This window comes from Psammomys obesus, unplaced genomic scaffold (assembly GCF_907164565.1).
Source record: "Psammomys obesus unplaced genomic scaffold, mPsaObe1.curated_primary_1811, whole genome shotgun sequence".
NCBI classification, from domain to species: domain Eukaryota; kingdom Metazoa; phylum Chordata; class Mammalia; order Rodentia; family Muridae; genus Psammomys; species Psammomys obesus.
Genome location: NW_026590468.1, coordinates 198,018 through 210,417, shown reverse-complemented (window position 1 = coordinate 210,417; position 12,400 = coordinate 198,018). Strand labels below are relative to the sequence as shown.

General features: G+C 46.1%; 1 protein-coding gene across 6 annotated transcripts in view; it reads right to left on the bottom strand.

Moving 5' to 3' along the window:
• Positions 1 to 6,202: 6,202 nt before the first annotated feature.
• Positions 6,203 to 12,400, bottom strand: part of Scube2 (signal peptide, CUB domain and EGF like domain containing 2) — a 68,912-nt gene continuing 62,714 nt past the window's right edge. For all 6 annotated transcript variants that reach the window (XM_055607442.1, XM_055607445.1, XM_055607444.1 and 3 more), the window contains 3 exons: positions 11,225 to 11,377; positions 7,509 to 7,588; positions 6,203 to 6,494 (listed from right to left, as the gene is read on the bottom strand). In XM_055607442.1, the coding sequence (XP_055463417.1) occupies positions 6,342 to 6,494; positions 7,509 to 7,588; positions 11,225 to 11,377 (386 nt within the window). In that variant the 3' untranslated portion in view covers positions 6,203 to 6,341. The remainder of the gene's footprint in view (positions 6,495 to 7,508; positions 7,589 to 11,224; positions 11,378 to 12,400) is intronic.

Here is a 12,400-nt window from a genome sequence, read left to right as displayed (position 1 = left end):
ATTGGGAAGACACCAGACTATAGTTCAGAATTACCCTTTAGTCCTAGAGAATATTTTGGGATAAGAGAACAATCCAAGTTGGGAATGTCACAGCCCCTAGAACCACAAATGCCAAAGCATTAGACAAGATTACAAATTGGTGGTGATTTCCTCCTCATTTCTTCAATTTTTAATAATGATGTAAAAAATTTAAAGTATGCATTCATATCTCTGTGCAGGTCTGTGCACCTGTGTGCGGGTGCCTTTGGGAGCTGGAGGAGAATAGCGGAGCCCCTGGAGCCAAGCAGCCACACATGAGTGTTGAGAATTAAATTCTGGCCCTATGCAAGAGCCCTATACATTCTTTGTAGCCTCCTTCAATTCCTTTTCCTCACCAATTCAGAATATATATCCAGCCTACCCTAATGCCTGCACCATAAAACGGAATGAGTAGTGACGGTGCCCTGGAGGAGGTGGAGATTGACAGTACTGTTGATAGTTTGAAATCACCTAAATCAAAGATTAATTTTTAGGCTAGGCAGAGTAAGGTTCTAAACCAATATGCTCTGTGGTCTATATCAATTCAGCACGTGGCCAATCATTTATCAAAGATCAGCCTTGACCGTCAGAGCCCTATTTGGTAGTGTTTTATTTTGAATTTCCAGCATTTAAGTTTCCAGGCAAATAGCAGTCAACTGAAAAACGCGTCAACTCTGTTTCCAACCACTAGGTGGCACCATTTCCAGGACTTGCTTGTTCACTTGGTGCTAACCTGCTGTGTCCACGCGAGGCTGAGTTCTTGTTGGAGGGGTAAAGGAGCTTGCCAGATTCCATGCTGCCAGGCTTGGTTTGAGGATCCAGTGATGGGCCTGTATTCAGACTCCAGTGATTATCTTATCCTAAGGAGAATAGCCACTGTAAACAAAGCCACTGCTCATCATTAACATTCGTCACCATCTCCCTTTATATAAAGCTCAGGTTTTTTTGTTTGTTTTGTTTTTTTGCCTCTCTGCATTGGGCTCTCAGTTCACCAAGGACAGAGATTTGTAGGCTTTCAGTGAATGTACATTGAATAAATTAATGAATATGCAAACACGAAACAAAGAAGTGTTAGTAACTAAGGACTGTAGTTGAATTTCCCTGGTAAACTGAAAACGAAGTAATACTGAGCTTTTGTCAATTTTGTTTGTGGTAGATGGGCTTAATTTGTATTGTTTTAATTCAACTGGAACAACTTGCCTGGAAATTAAAGTGTTTTCACTTTTCTAGATCTATTTTGTTTCTTCTGTGCTATTTGGGGGAGATCCTTGATAGATATTTGTGTCTTATTTCCGGAGTCTTTCTCTTTTAGCCATGGCTGGCCTGGTGGCTGCAATGTGCCTAGGCTGGCCTCAGAATGAAAGCCACACTGCTGCCCTCACTTCCTGAGTGCTGGGGTTTCAGATGTGAGCTGCCATGTCCAGCTTACTTGTGTCCTTGTGGCTACATTCACTGCCTTTAGTCACTGGAACAGTCCCACTGCGCCACCAGCCAGTCTCCTGCAGGCTGATAGGAATACCTAGAGAAAGGAGATAGACAGGGTACTAGGAGCTCACATACCCCTAGAATAGGAGAGAGTCGTGGGAAGGAGTGCTCATGGGGGCCTCTAACTCCCCACAGATGAGTGCCTTCTGGCCTCCTTCAGGACCTGCTCTGGGGACAGCTCATGGCTGGCCTATTAGGTGTCCATGGGTAAGAAGCTTCCTCTACTTAATGAGCAACCATTTAGCTTCAGTTGGCCCATTTGCCTCTCAGATGCTCCTGAGAAGTGGTGTAGATATGGGTAAATCCCTCAGGACCCACCGCACCCCGCTCTGGGGCACGGAACAGATGCATACAGCCCTACACAGTGGCATCTCTTCTGAGAGGACTGTAGCTGGGCTGGGGGGGGGGGGTGGATCCCTAGGTGCATGGACTAACTGCTGAGGCAGTCTGCAGCAGGTCACAGCCCTGGTCCAGCTTCCTGCAAAGTTCAGGCTCAGGGCAAGTGAGCCCTTTCTTCTTACATTCAGCTTTGCCTTTCTCAAGTTCCCACATGCCTTTTGAGAATCATCTGCAAACTTAAATCCAGCAAACGCCATAGGCTTTGCACTTAACAGCTCGAAGGATGATTCAGAGGAAGCAATTTCCCCACGGGAAGGTAATCATCTGTTAGTGTTAAGGCAGGCTCTCATTAGCATTGGAAGCGGAGGGGACATTGCTAGATCCGCCGATGCAGCACACGGCTACAGAACAATATCCACAGCTGGAAGGTGGGACTCACAGACTCCCATGCCTGCTCAGAACTCACCCACAGAGCCAGCTCTAATGGCAGGAAGGTGGACACTCAGCTTTGGAGCCTTACCCCTGCCCACCCAGATGAGTGTCTGCTCTGTGGCTCCAGCCTCCTGTATGCTGCTTCTGTGCCTGCTTCCTCTAAGCAGGAGTCCTTGGGACTTTTAAAAAACATAAGTGGGGGTGGGAGAGGGTGCTGGGAAGGTCTGTAAAGTGAGTGGATAAAGTACTTGATGTATGAGCATGAGGACCTGAGTTCCATCTCCAGAATCCTTATTTAAAAAAGTTAAGCTGGTATGGTGGAGTGTGCTTGTAATCCCATTGCTGGCCAGACAGATGCTGGGAGATCCCTAGGCTCACCAGCCACCCTATCGCTGAGCTTCAGGCTGGTGAGAGCCCAGGTCATAACAAACAAGGTGGACAGCATCTGAGAGTGACATCAGATTGTCCTCTGACCTCCACATATATATGTGTGTGTGATACTGTGTGCACACAGGCAGACGCACACACACATGCACACACGCACATCCAGATGCGCGAACACATACATACACACACACAGGCCAACATGCACTCATCACATACAAAAAAGAAAAAACCCATCATCCCATTCCTCTGTTTAAGTCCATCACAGACTTCAAAGCACATTTGCAATTAAACCCAAACCTCCTCCCCTTCTGAGTTCCACAGCTGATGGAATCTGGCCCATCTGTGGTTCTCTGACCCGGTCGGATGCCACTTGCCTTCTGACTAGACTTCCATGCTCACGGGCATGTCCCTGCCTATGCCTCTGCCCTTAGGGTGCCCCTCTCTGGAGTGTTTCTCCCTCTGGTTTCCCCAGGTTAGTTTCCCCAGGCTGGCTCCTTACTGTGTAGTTTTCAGTTGAGAGGTCACAGCCTCATATAGATTGTACAGTCCCCAAACCTAGAGCAGCCACTATTACACCAGTCAGTTTTAGTTTATAACACCTCCACTAAACAACTCAAGTTCATTGTCTCTTCCTCCTGAAATACAAGCCCCGTGAGAGCTAGGGCCCTTTTTTCTTACTGAGGCCTTTGGTTAATCTCTAGGGCCTAAAATAGTTTGTGGCACAGATATGCAATGAGAGTTGACTTAGCAGGCATCCAATTGCCTGGCTAGTTAGGCAGGCTCCTGGCAGGGCTACAGAATCTCTCAGAGAGGCTGATATGCCTAGAGTAAAAGCTTGACAATCCTAGGGGCTCACGCCTGTCCAGAAGCATGGCTATGGTATATGGTCTGCTCCTGGAGGATACTTCAGAACCACTGGCTCAATGCAGCCTCCTGCCAACCCCCCAAGCATTCCCACCCCCAGCCTTCTGGGGAAACAATCCAATACACTAACATGAACACAGAGCTACTGGGCCCAGCCCTCCTGTGCTTCTTATCAGTCACTAACAGGTAAAATCTGAATTTCCACCCTATTTCAAACTCAGAAATGTAGGTGGACTTGTAGCATATCAAAAGCCGACTGTTCATTTTAATGATTTTTTTAAAGATTTCTTTTATAGCCAGTGTGATGGTGCACACCTTTAGTCCCTGCACTCAGGAGGCAGAAGCCGGTGAGCAAGTTCAAGGCCAACATGATCTACATAGGCAGTTCAAGGCCAGCCAGGGATATACAATGAGACCCTGCCTCAAAATAAAAATAAAAATGATTAGAGGCTAGAGAGCTGGGAAACAGTTAAAAGCACTGACTGTTCTTCCAGAGGACCTGGATTTGATTCCCAGTACCCACACATTGGCTTAAAGTCAGTTATCCGTAACTCCAGTTTCAGTGAATCCAATACCATCTTCTGGCTTCTCTGGGCCAGGCATGCATGATACACAGACATACATGCAAAGAAAACACCTACACATAAAACAAATTTTTAAACATTGAAAACAAAAATTTATTATTTTTAAACTGCACAGGTATGTGTGTGCGTCTGAGTATATGCGCAACACATATGTGCGCAGTGCCCAGAGAGGCCAGAAGAGAGTGGCAGAGCACCTGGAAATGGAGCTTAGGTTGTTGTAAGTTACCTAAATGAGTGCTGGGAACCGAACCTGGGGTCTCTGCAAGAGCAGCAAGTGCTCTTAACTGCCAAGCCATCTCGCTAGCCCCTTAGTGATTTTTGTTTTGGTTTTTTTGAGACAGGCTTTCTCTGTGTAGCCCTGGCTCTCCTGGATCTGTAGACTAGGCTGGCCTTGAACTCACAGAGATCCACCTACCTCTGACTCCCAAGTGCTGGGATTAAAGGCATGCACCACATCCACCTCTTAACGCTTTTTTTTTTTTTAAACTGAATATGGTTTTTGTTGGTGGTTGTGGTTTGTTTGTTTGTTTGTTTGTTTGTTTGTTTAGATAAGGTCTCTTGTAGCCCAGACTGGCCTCAAACTCCCTCTGTAGCTGAGGGTGACCTTGAATTCTTGATCCTCCTGTTTGTATTTCTTGAGTGATGGGATTACAAGTGCCAGTGTGCCTAGCAAGACATTCAAATTCTTAAAGAGAAAATTTAGCCAAATAATAATAAAGTGTTTCATTAGAACCTTTAACAACACCAATGTCTCCAGACATGGTGGCACCAATAATCTCAGTACTTGGGAGGCAGAAGCAGGTGGAACTCTGTGAGTTTGAGTCTATCCTGGTCTACATTTAGAATTGCAGGCTAGCCAGGGCTACATAGTAAGACCGGAACTTTAACAAAAAAAAAAAGAATAAAATAAGGAAAAAGTCAATATCATTAATAGATTAAAAACAACACTGAGGTGGAAAAGCAGATCTAATAATAATGAAATCCTGTTTTCTTTTTTAAATGCTTGTTAGACTTTTTCTTTAGTACATAGGTATACAGAATTATGTGGTAATAATTGCCCCAGAAAGAAAAAAAAGATCCTCTGGCTATGTGTAGTCAGCCTGTCCATTAGAGAGAGGGCAGCTTGATTGACAGGATTGCTGGGGAGGGGGAGTGTAGTGGTATTGAGGGCCAAGCCCAGGCAAGCGCCTCTACCACTGAGCTAGCTCTCTAGCCCAACAGAATCTTTTCTTCATTCACTGTAATATAATTTTTGCCTGAGGGAAGGTGTAGAGTGTTTAAAAGCTCAGTATATGGAAAAGCAAAGTTCCTGTGGGAGGGGATCACCATTCAGTCCCACTGTGCAGACCAGAATAGCTCAACTGCACAACCTGTGAGCCAGCGTGGGTCTGCACCTTCCGAGGATGACAGTGCCCTGTGTGATGCCACTTCACCTAGGACTCAGCTTCCCTCTGGCAGGATGGGAAAGGAAGGCCCTTGTACCAGTCACAAGGCTCTGGGAGGAGCCCTGGCAGTACTGCCCCTGGATGGGTGGATAACTCCCAGCCATTCAGATCACACCCAAGAATTCTCAGGTCCCTAGCTACCAGCCCAGCCCTCTGGATTTGCTGTGTGTGTGTGTGTGTGTGTGTGTGTGTGTGTGTGTGTGTGTGCGCGCGCGCGCCCCCAGAGGAGCTACACTGCCCTTTTTATTTCTAATTCTTTTTAGTTTTTTTTTTTCCTTAAGTCATCATTGCTTAGAACTCACACATTTAGGCTTAAACTGGCACCACAGATGCTGGAGAAAGCTGAGAGGACCTGAGTCTTTCCATGACTCAGAAGGCCTGGGTGGCTCCCAGCGCGCTTGCCTTCCCCTCCTGCTTGTCTGTTTGTCCTGGTCTGCATGAGAACAGATGCTCCTGGGAGAGGACTGGCCTGGAAAGAGTGGCCCTTCTGTGGCCTCCTTTCCACTACAGACCGTCAGAGGAATGAGAACCCAAAAGGAGGCCATTTCAGCTAGCCCTCGCCACATCCAGAACATGTGCCCACACAGTGGAACTCAAAGCCATTTGCAGTCCACATCTGAAATGCTGGGAAAGAAAACCCAAGTTCAGTTTGCCAAGACATCTGTATTATCTATAAAAACTGAACCCTAACGAGTCGCAGATACTGGGCGTGATGATGACCCGATGGCGGGCTGACATATAGAGGGTAGATGGCTTCGGCCCACGGAGCCCGCAGTAGGACACTGAGTCATTTGTAAGGCCTCAGAAACCTTGACACTTTGGAACGTAGCAGCCGGATGAAAGACCTTGGGAACATCTCTCGGGACTCCTGGGCTGTGTACTTGAAGTAGTTCTGGGGATGTGCCAGGACATCAAACAGAGCCTTGATCAGTTTCTTATCCTGAAAAGAACACAGTTTTGTTATGGAGCCAAGACACTGAAACCTGACATCTTGCCAACGGGATCATAATGACTCATGATCCACAGGAGCTCCAGCTAGAAATCACTTGGTGGCAACCGTTTCCTCTGATTGCTATCTTCTTTCCAGGTTTAATTCTCCTTAATTGTTAATAATAAGTATGCCTTATTACCTTATGAAAGGAGATTTGATATGTAAAAACTGTTTTTCTCAACCAGATGAGATACAACATAGAGATTTGGAAAATAGTTTGGGGTTACTGATATGGTATTTGCTATTGACTATTTACAAGTACCTAAAATGTGGTGGGCTTTGAGCCTGAAGCATAAACTAGGAGGCAGAGGTCTTTCACTATTCAGGTTGAACATTAAAACACTATATGTTTTTACACTTGGATTTCCCTTTCGCACCTGCCCCTCCACAAATACCCAATACCTGTTGTACTCATAAACTCTAGCTGTGTTTGCCTGCGTAAAACCAGTATAAAGTCAAGCCAGAGTTCCAGGATGGTGAGTGAGAGCTCAGAAAGCCCCATCCTTAACTGAGGCGCTGTTGGCAGCCGATGGCTGCTGGGAAAGAGTCAGTTTTCTTCAGAGAGAAGGCCCATGCTCCAGTGGCTGGCCCTACAACTGTGTACATACACTAATTGTATATACTAATTGTATATACTGTGATTGGACTCATTGAACTCAGTGGGTTATTTAGAAAAAGAGAGAGAGAATATGAAGTTGGGAAGGAACCTCCTTGGGCAGGGTCTGGCAGGAGTTAGGGGAGAGGGTAGAGAAGATAAATATACATTGTGGATATATGAAAAAATATATATAACACTAAAATTTATATATATATAAAACACAAAAGACAGAAACTGGATATTTAACAAAATTAAGTGACAGGAAAGGGTGGAGCTGACCTTGGTCACACAGGCTCAGTGTCTAGAAGGTAGAGCTATGTATGTGGAGCCCGTGGCTGACTCACGTGTCTGAGGCAGGTACTTACCTTCAGTATTTCCTGGTGGTTCTCAGATGCATAGAGCCTGCCATCTCGAACTATGTCTTCAATGAGTTCCTGGTAGTCCTCTGTTGAAATAAAGGACATATTTTTCTTCTCACTGTTTAATTATTTCCAAACTGGAGCTTCTGTCATTTTTTTAAGCTCTGAGAAGTTCCCCTACGGTGGCTGCTCTCAGAGAACTTTCCACACCGACACAGAGAAGACAGCCAGCACCTCCACTCGCTGGCATCTGCCCTGCCTTCCTCCTCTGCCCTCAGAGGAGCCTTCTGTGCTTTCAGTCAGGATGCATCTTGCCTCTGCATGTCAAGGACACTTATGCCAGTAATTCTGCACTTTTTCCTGCACAAAAATCTCTCTACCCATTCCCATCAGCATGAGAGCATGCAGGTCTTAAGGGTGCCTTCCTTTACTTCCCTTCTTTCCAGTTTCCTTCTGGTGTCTCTCTTCCCTTCAGTAGCAAAATCCCTGCAGAGAAGGGTCAACACTCACTGTCCACAAATGAACTTTTCTCCTTCTAAGCCCACTGCTGTCAGTTTCATCCCAACCACTCCTCCAAAACTGCCTATTGAGGTCAGCAATGGCCTTCATGGTGTGTGTCCTGGTGTCAAATGTTGGTCCTTGCTTTCCTTCATGCACTTGACCTGGCTTGTCACCCTCCACCTTCACCCAGGTCCTCTTTGATCTTCTAGAACTCTCTGCACTTTGGTTTTGCTGCTATCTCACTGGCTGCTCCCTGAGGAGTTTTTGCTTTCCTCCTGTTCCCAGCCTTTTCCTGTAGTGGGGTCTTGGGGCTCCATGCTCGGTGATCTGCTCTTACCTCTGTCCCCTCCCCCAGGAGCTCATCCAGGCTTTCCTTTCCCTCTCTACCAATACCTGCCCCACCCCCACTATCCCTCTGTCCTTGCAGTGGATAAGGTGACCAAGCTTACCACCAAGAAAGACTCTTCTCTCTTTAGATGGAATAGGGCTGAGGGTGGAGAACTCAGCTGTCTGAGGAAGAAGAACATTCTTTTTGCTTTTGCATCGATCATTTCTTTGGTCCTGGCATACACATTAAATGCGGTGCATGTGGTGTTCTTTTCCAAATGTAATCTCACCCCACTTTGAAGTCTAGCCCACTTCCCAGAGTCATAACTCAAACAAGCATATGCAGTGCACAGTCCTCTCCAGAGCCCGGACACATCAAAAATTGCTGTTCTGTATGCGTAGCATGTGCTGAGAAGCCAAATGAATCCCGAGAGCATCTGTGGAGGGGGTTGGAGGTGCTCCTAAGAAGTTTCTTCAGTCCAGAGATGGTGATGGAGGACCATCACTGCACAATTAGCATTTGATGCACACACACTGTCATTGCCACTACTGATGTGGCACCTTTGTCTTCACTCTTTTATTTGAATGACTATATAATGTAAGTGTACACATTCAAGACCAGTTTGGGCTACATACTGACTTTGTGAACTATAGAACCCTGTCTCAAAACAAACAAATAACCAACAACAAAATCCAAATAAATAAAACAAAATCAAAAGTATAAGTTTTATCTCTCCTTTTTTTTTTTTTTTAATAGAGTCTAATATAGTTTAAGCTGGCCCTAAAGTTGCTGTGTAACCAAAGCTGGCCTTGAACTCCTGATCCTCCTGCCTCTACCCCTTAAGTGCTGAATTACAGGTGTACGCCTCCATGCCCTGCTTATTTTAGTTTTAGTTTTGCACCCTTGTTCATAGTCTGTACCTCCGAGGATTGGCTTCTTTCCATGAAGGGAATCTGCTATTAGGAATGCAGGTTGCTGTGTGCTCTAGTTTAACAGAAAAACCATACTGTGCTTTGCCATTATAGCAAATGCTTCTAGAATATTGCCTTTTAAAACAACACATCCCCGTTTCTAAGAGCACCTGTGCCTCCTTCCTTCCTTCTGCCTTTCAAAACACAGAGCAGTTTGTAGGTAAGAACGCAGGCTCTGAAGTCTCTAGATTTGGGTCATCCAGTTATTTAAATCTCTAAGCCTGGGTGGCCTCATTTGTACATCAGAAAGTGACTAGATTTGCTTCATGGGGTGACCATGAGGAATGTGCCCCATAAAAGGCACCATGGTACATACCTGGTGCTCAGGAAGGTCCCATGCCTGACACATGACTCTTGCCCTTCTCCAGCACAGGACTCATCTGCAGTCCCACCCCAACCACTGCTGACAGCTTGTACTCCTCCTGCTAGGATTTCAAGTGCCACCACAGCTGGCTTATACAATGCTGGGAGGTTGAGCATTGGCTTCGTACAGGTTACACACTCTACCAACTGAGCTACATCTCCAGCCCTTGTTTTCATATTTCCAATTAAAAGGGGGAACATTTAATACATCATGAAGGCAGAATAACACAGCATCCTAAATTGTGACATAAGAAAATGTCTCAATGCCTTGATAACATTTGTTCAAGCCTCAGAGTCTGTCTGGCTTTCTCCCTGATTTCAGACAGGAGAGCCTGCTGGATACCTACTTCCAGGAAGGAATTAGACTCAGCTCTCAGTTCTCCTTCCCAGAAGGCAGATTCCAAGAACCCTTGTCCTGGGCGTTAGACTTTATGTGAGACAACTGCAGGGCAGAATGAGTTTAGTTTGTATCACTCTTTAGAAATAAACTATATAAAGTAAGTTTAGGAAAGCCAAGAATGTTGTCTCTCTGCCTAAAATTCTTTAATGGCTCCCTATAAAATGAATTCTGCTCTCCCGAGTTTGGCATTGAAGGCTACCCACTGACTAGCCCCACCCTCATCTGTTTTCCTCTGTGTGCTCCCTACCCTATGGCCAAATCAGAGCCCAATTTTGCCAGGTCCTCTGTCATTTGGCCTCTTCAAGAATGTTCTTTCTCTTTATTCATGTCTCACTCCAATTCACATGTTCTTTCAAGACCCAAACCTCTTGAAACTGATCTGTTCCCTGGAAGCCTATTCAGAATAATTGCTGCCTTCTTCCACTCTGTGCTCACAGTGCCTTGTATGCGCCCTACACAAGCATCTATGACAAAATACACACTTTTGTGTTCTGGTCACAGTAAATATTTGTTGACCAAGTCTCAAGAGTCTCAGTAGGTCTCCAGGGATCAAAAAGATCCAGAAACATCATCTGACTTGCCTGAGATCTCATAGTCCAAAGCAGGATCAAGACCTGAAATTAAGCCTCTACCCTTCTCCAGAGTCTATCTAATAAAGCCACAACCTTAAAAAGGTCATATATTTTTGAGCAGTTACTATCTGTCCCGTGTTAAACTCTTAAAGTTCATTCAAATTATTTTCTTCATCACTGATTAAGAAAATATGGCTTGACTAGAGGTGCAGCTCAGAGTTAGAAACCCTAGGTTCAGTCACCGTGGGAAATCAAGAAAACAAGACTTAGAGAAGGTGAGTTACCTACACAAGTCCTGATCAGCTGGCTGGCTGACTCCACAGCCATGCTCTCACACCTGACTCTGCTCACTTCCCCTGTATTTTCTCAGCCATTCTTTTTCCTCCCCACAGTTAATGACCCCAAATATCTGTTTAAAATATGGCCCCAGTGAGTCAGCCACGTCCTTTCGCCTCACCCTGCCAGGCTAGCTGGAGTGGGTGTGCTTGCAAGCGTATGCCAACTGGCTCAGAAGCCAATTCCTTCAGTTCAGAGCCGAGCCACCCCACCCCTGCCATGGCAGCAGCCTGAGAGCAGCTCTTGCTTACCATCATATGTCACGTAGGGGACCTGGAATCCTCGGGCACTGTTTCCTTCATTGGACTTGAATTGAATCCACAGTTTCTTTGACCTGGAGGTGAAGGCGATGGGGCGTTCGTAGGTCTGGCAGGTTTCATATGTGGTCACAGAATTTGATGAAGCTGCCAAGGGAAGATGGGGGTTAGGGGTTCAAGAAGTGTCATGGAGCCAGAAGTGAGGGAATGCTCATCTTTAAAAACGCTTAACCCACACAATAAGTTAAACTCAAGAACTGTTGGGCTGGGGAAACAGCTCCTTAGATAAAGTGTTTGCCTTGCAAACATGAAGCCTTGAGATTGATTCCAGAACCCATGGGGGGTTGTTTGGTTTTGTTGTTGTTTTGTTTTGAAGTCAGACATAGTGGTCATGGGACAGCTGAGACACACGTATCCCTGGGGTTGCGCCCAGACAGCCTAGCCTACTTGGCCAGTGCGAGAACCTGCTTCAAAAAAGCAAGGTGAACGGCATCTGAGGAATGGCAACTGCAGTTGTCCTCAGGCCTGCACAGGTCACACACACACACATACACACACACCACTCTCTGACTCATCCTACCAGTAGAATGCATTGGAAACAGAGAAGATTCCACTGGGGAATTATACTTTACCCCAAGGCTAAGCCCCACCTGCCCTCAGCCTGACAAATGGCTGCAGCCCAGGCCTCCCCATCCACAGTAGGAGTAGAGAAGGGGCCCCAGAGTTCAGAGCCAGTTGCTTATACCCAGCAAGAGTCTCCCCCACATATTGTAGCTTTCCAGAAGAACACTAAGTATTTTATAGGCTTGATCTCATTGATTCCTCTGAAGCCACAAAGGCTGATCACTTACCGCCTCTATTACAGTAAGGACTTGTGGCCCAGGGGCCACAGCAAGTGTGTGGCAAGGATAGGATTCCAACCCTCATCCAACTTCAGGCATTTTAACCACCAGTATGGTCATTGCACTCTCGGACTCACAGCGTGTGTACCAGACTGGGCTTATCCATATCATCTTAGGAAGAGAGGAGGAGCTCATGATCACAGCCTCCACCCCTCCCCCACCACCACCCTATGATCTACACAACTAATGGGTGCGTGGGAGAGACACATTTTCTCCAGTTACATAGTCACTGGGAAAGTGCCCACATTCCTGTAAACAACTTTTCACC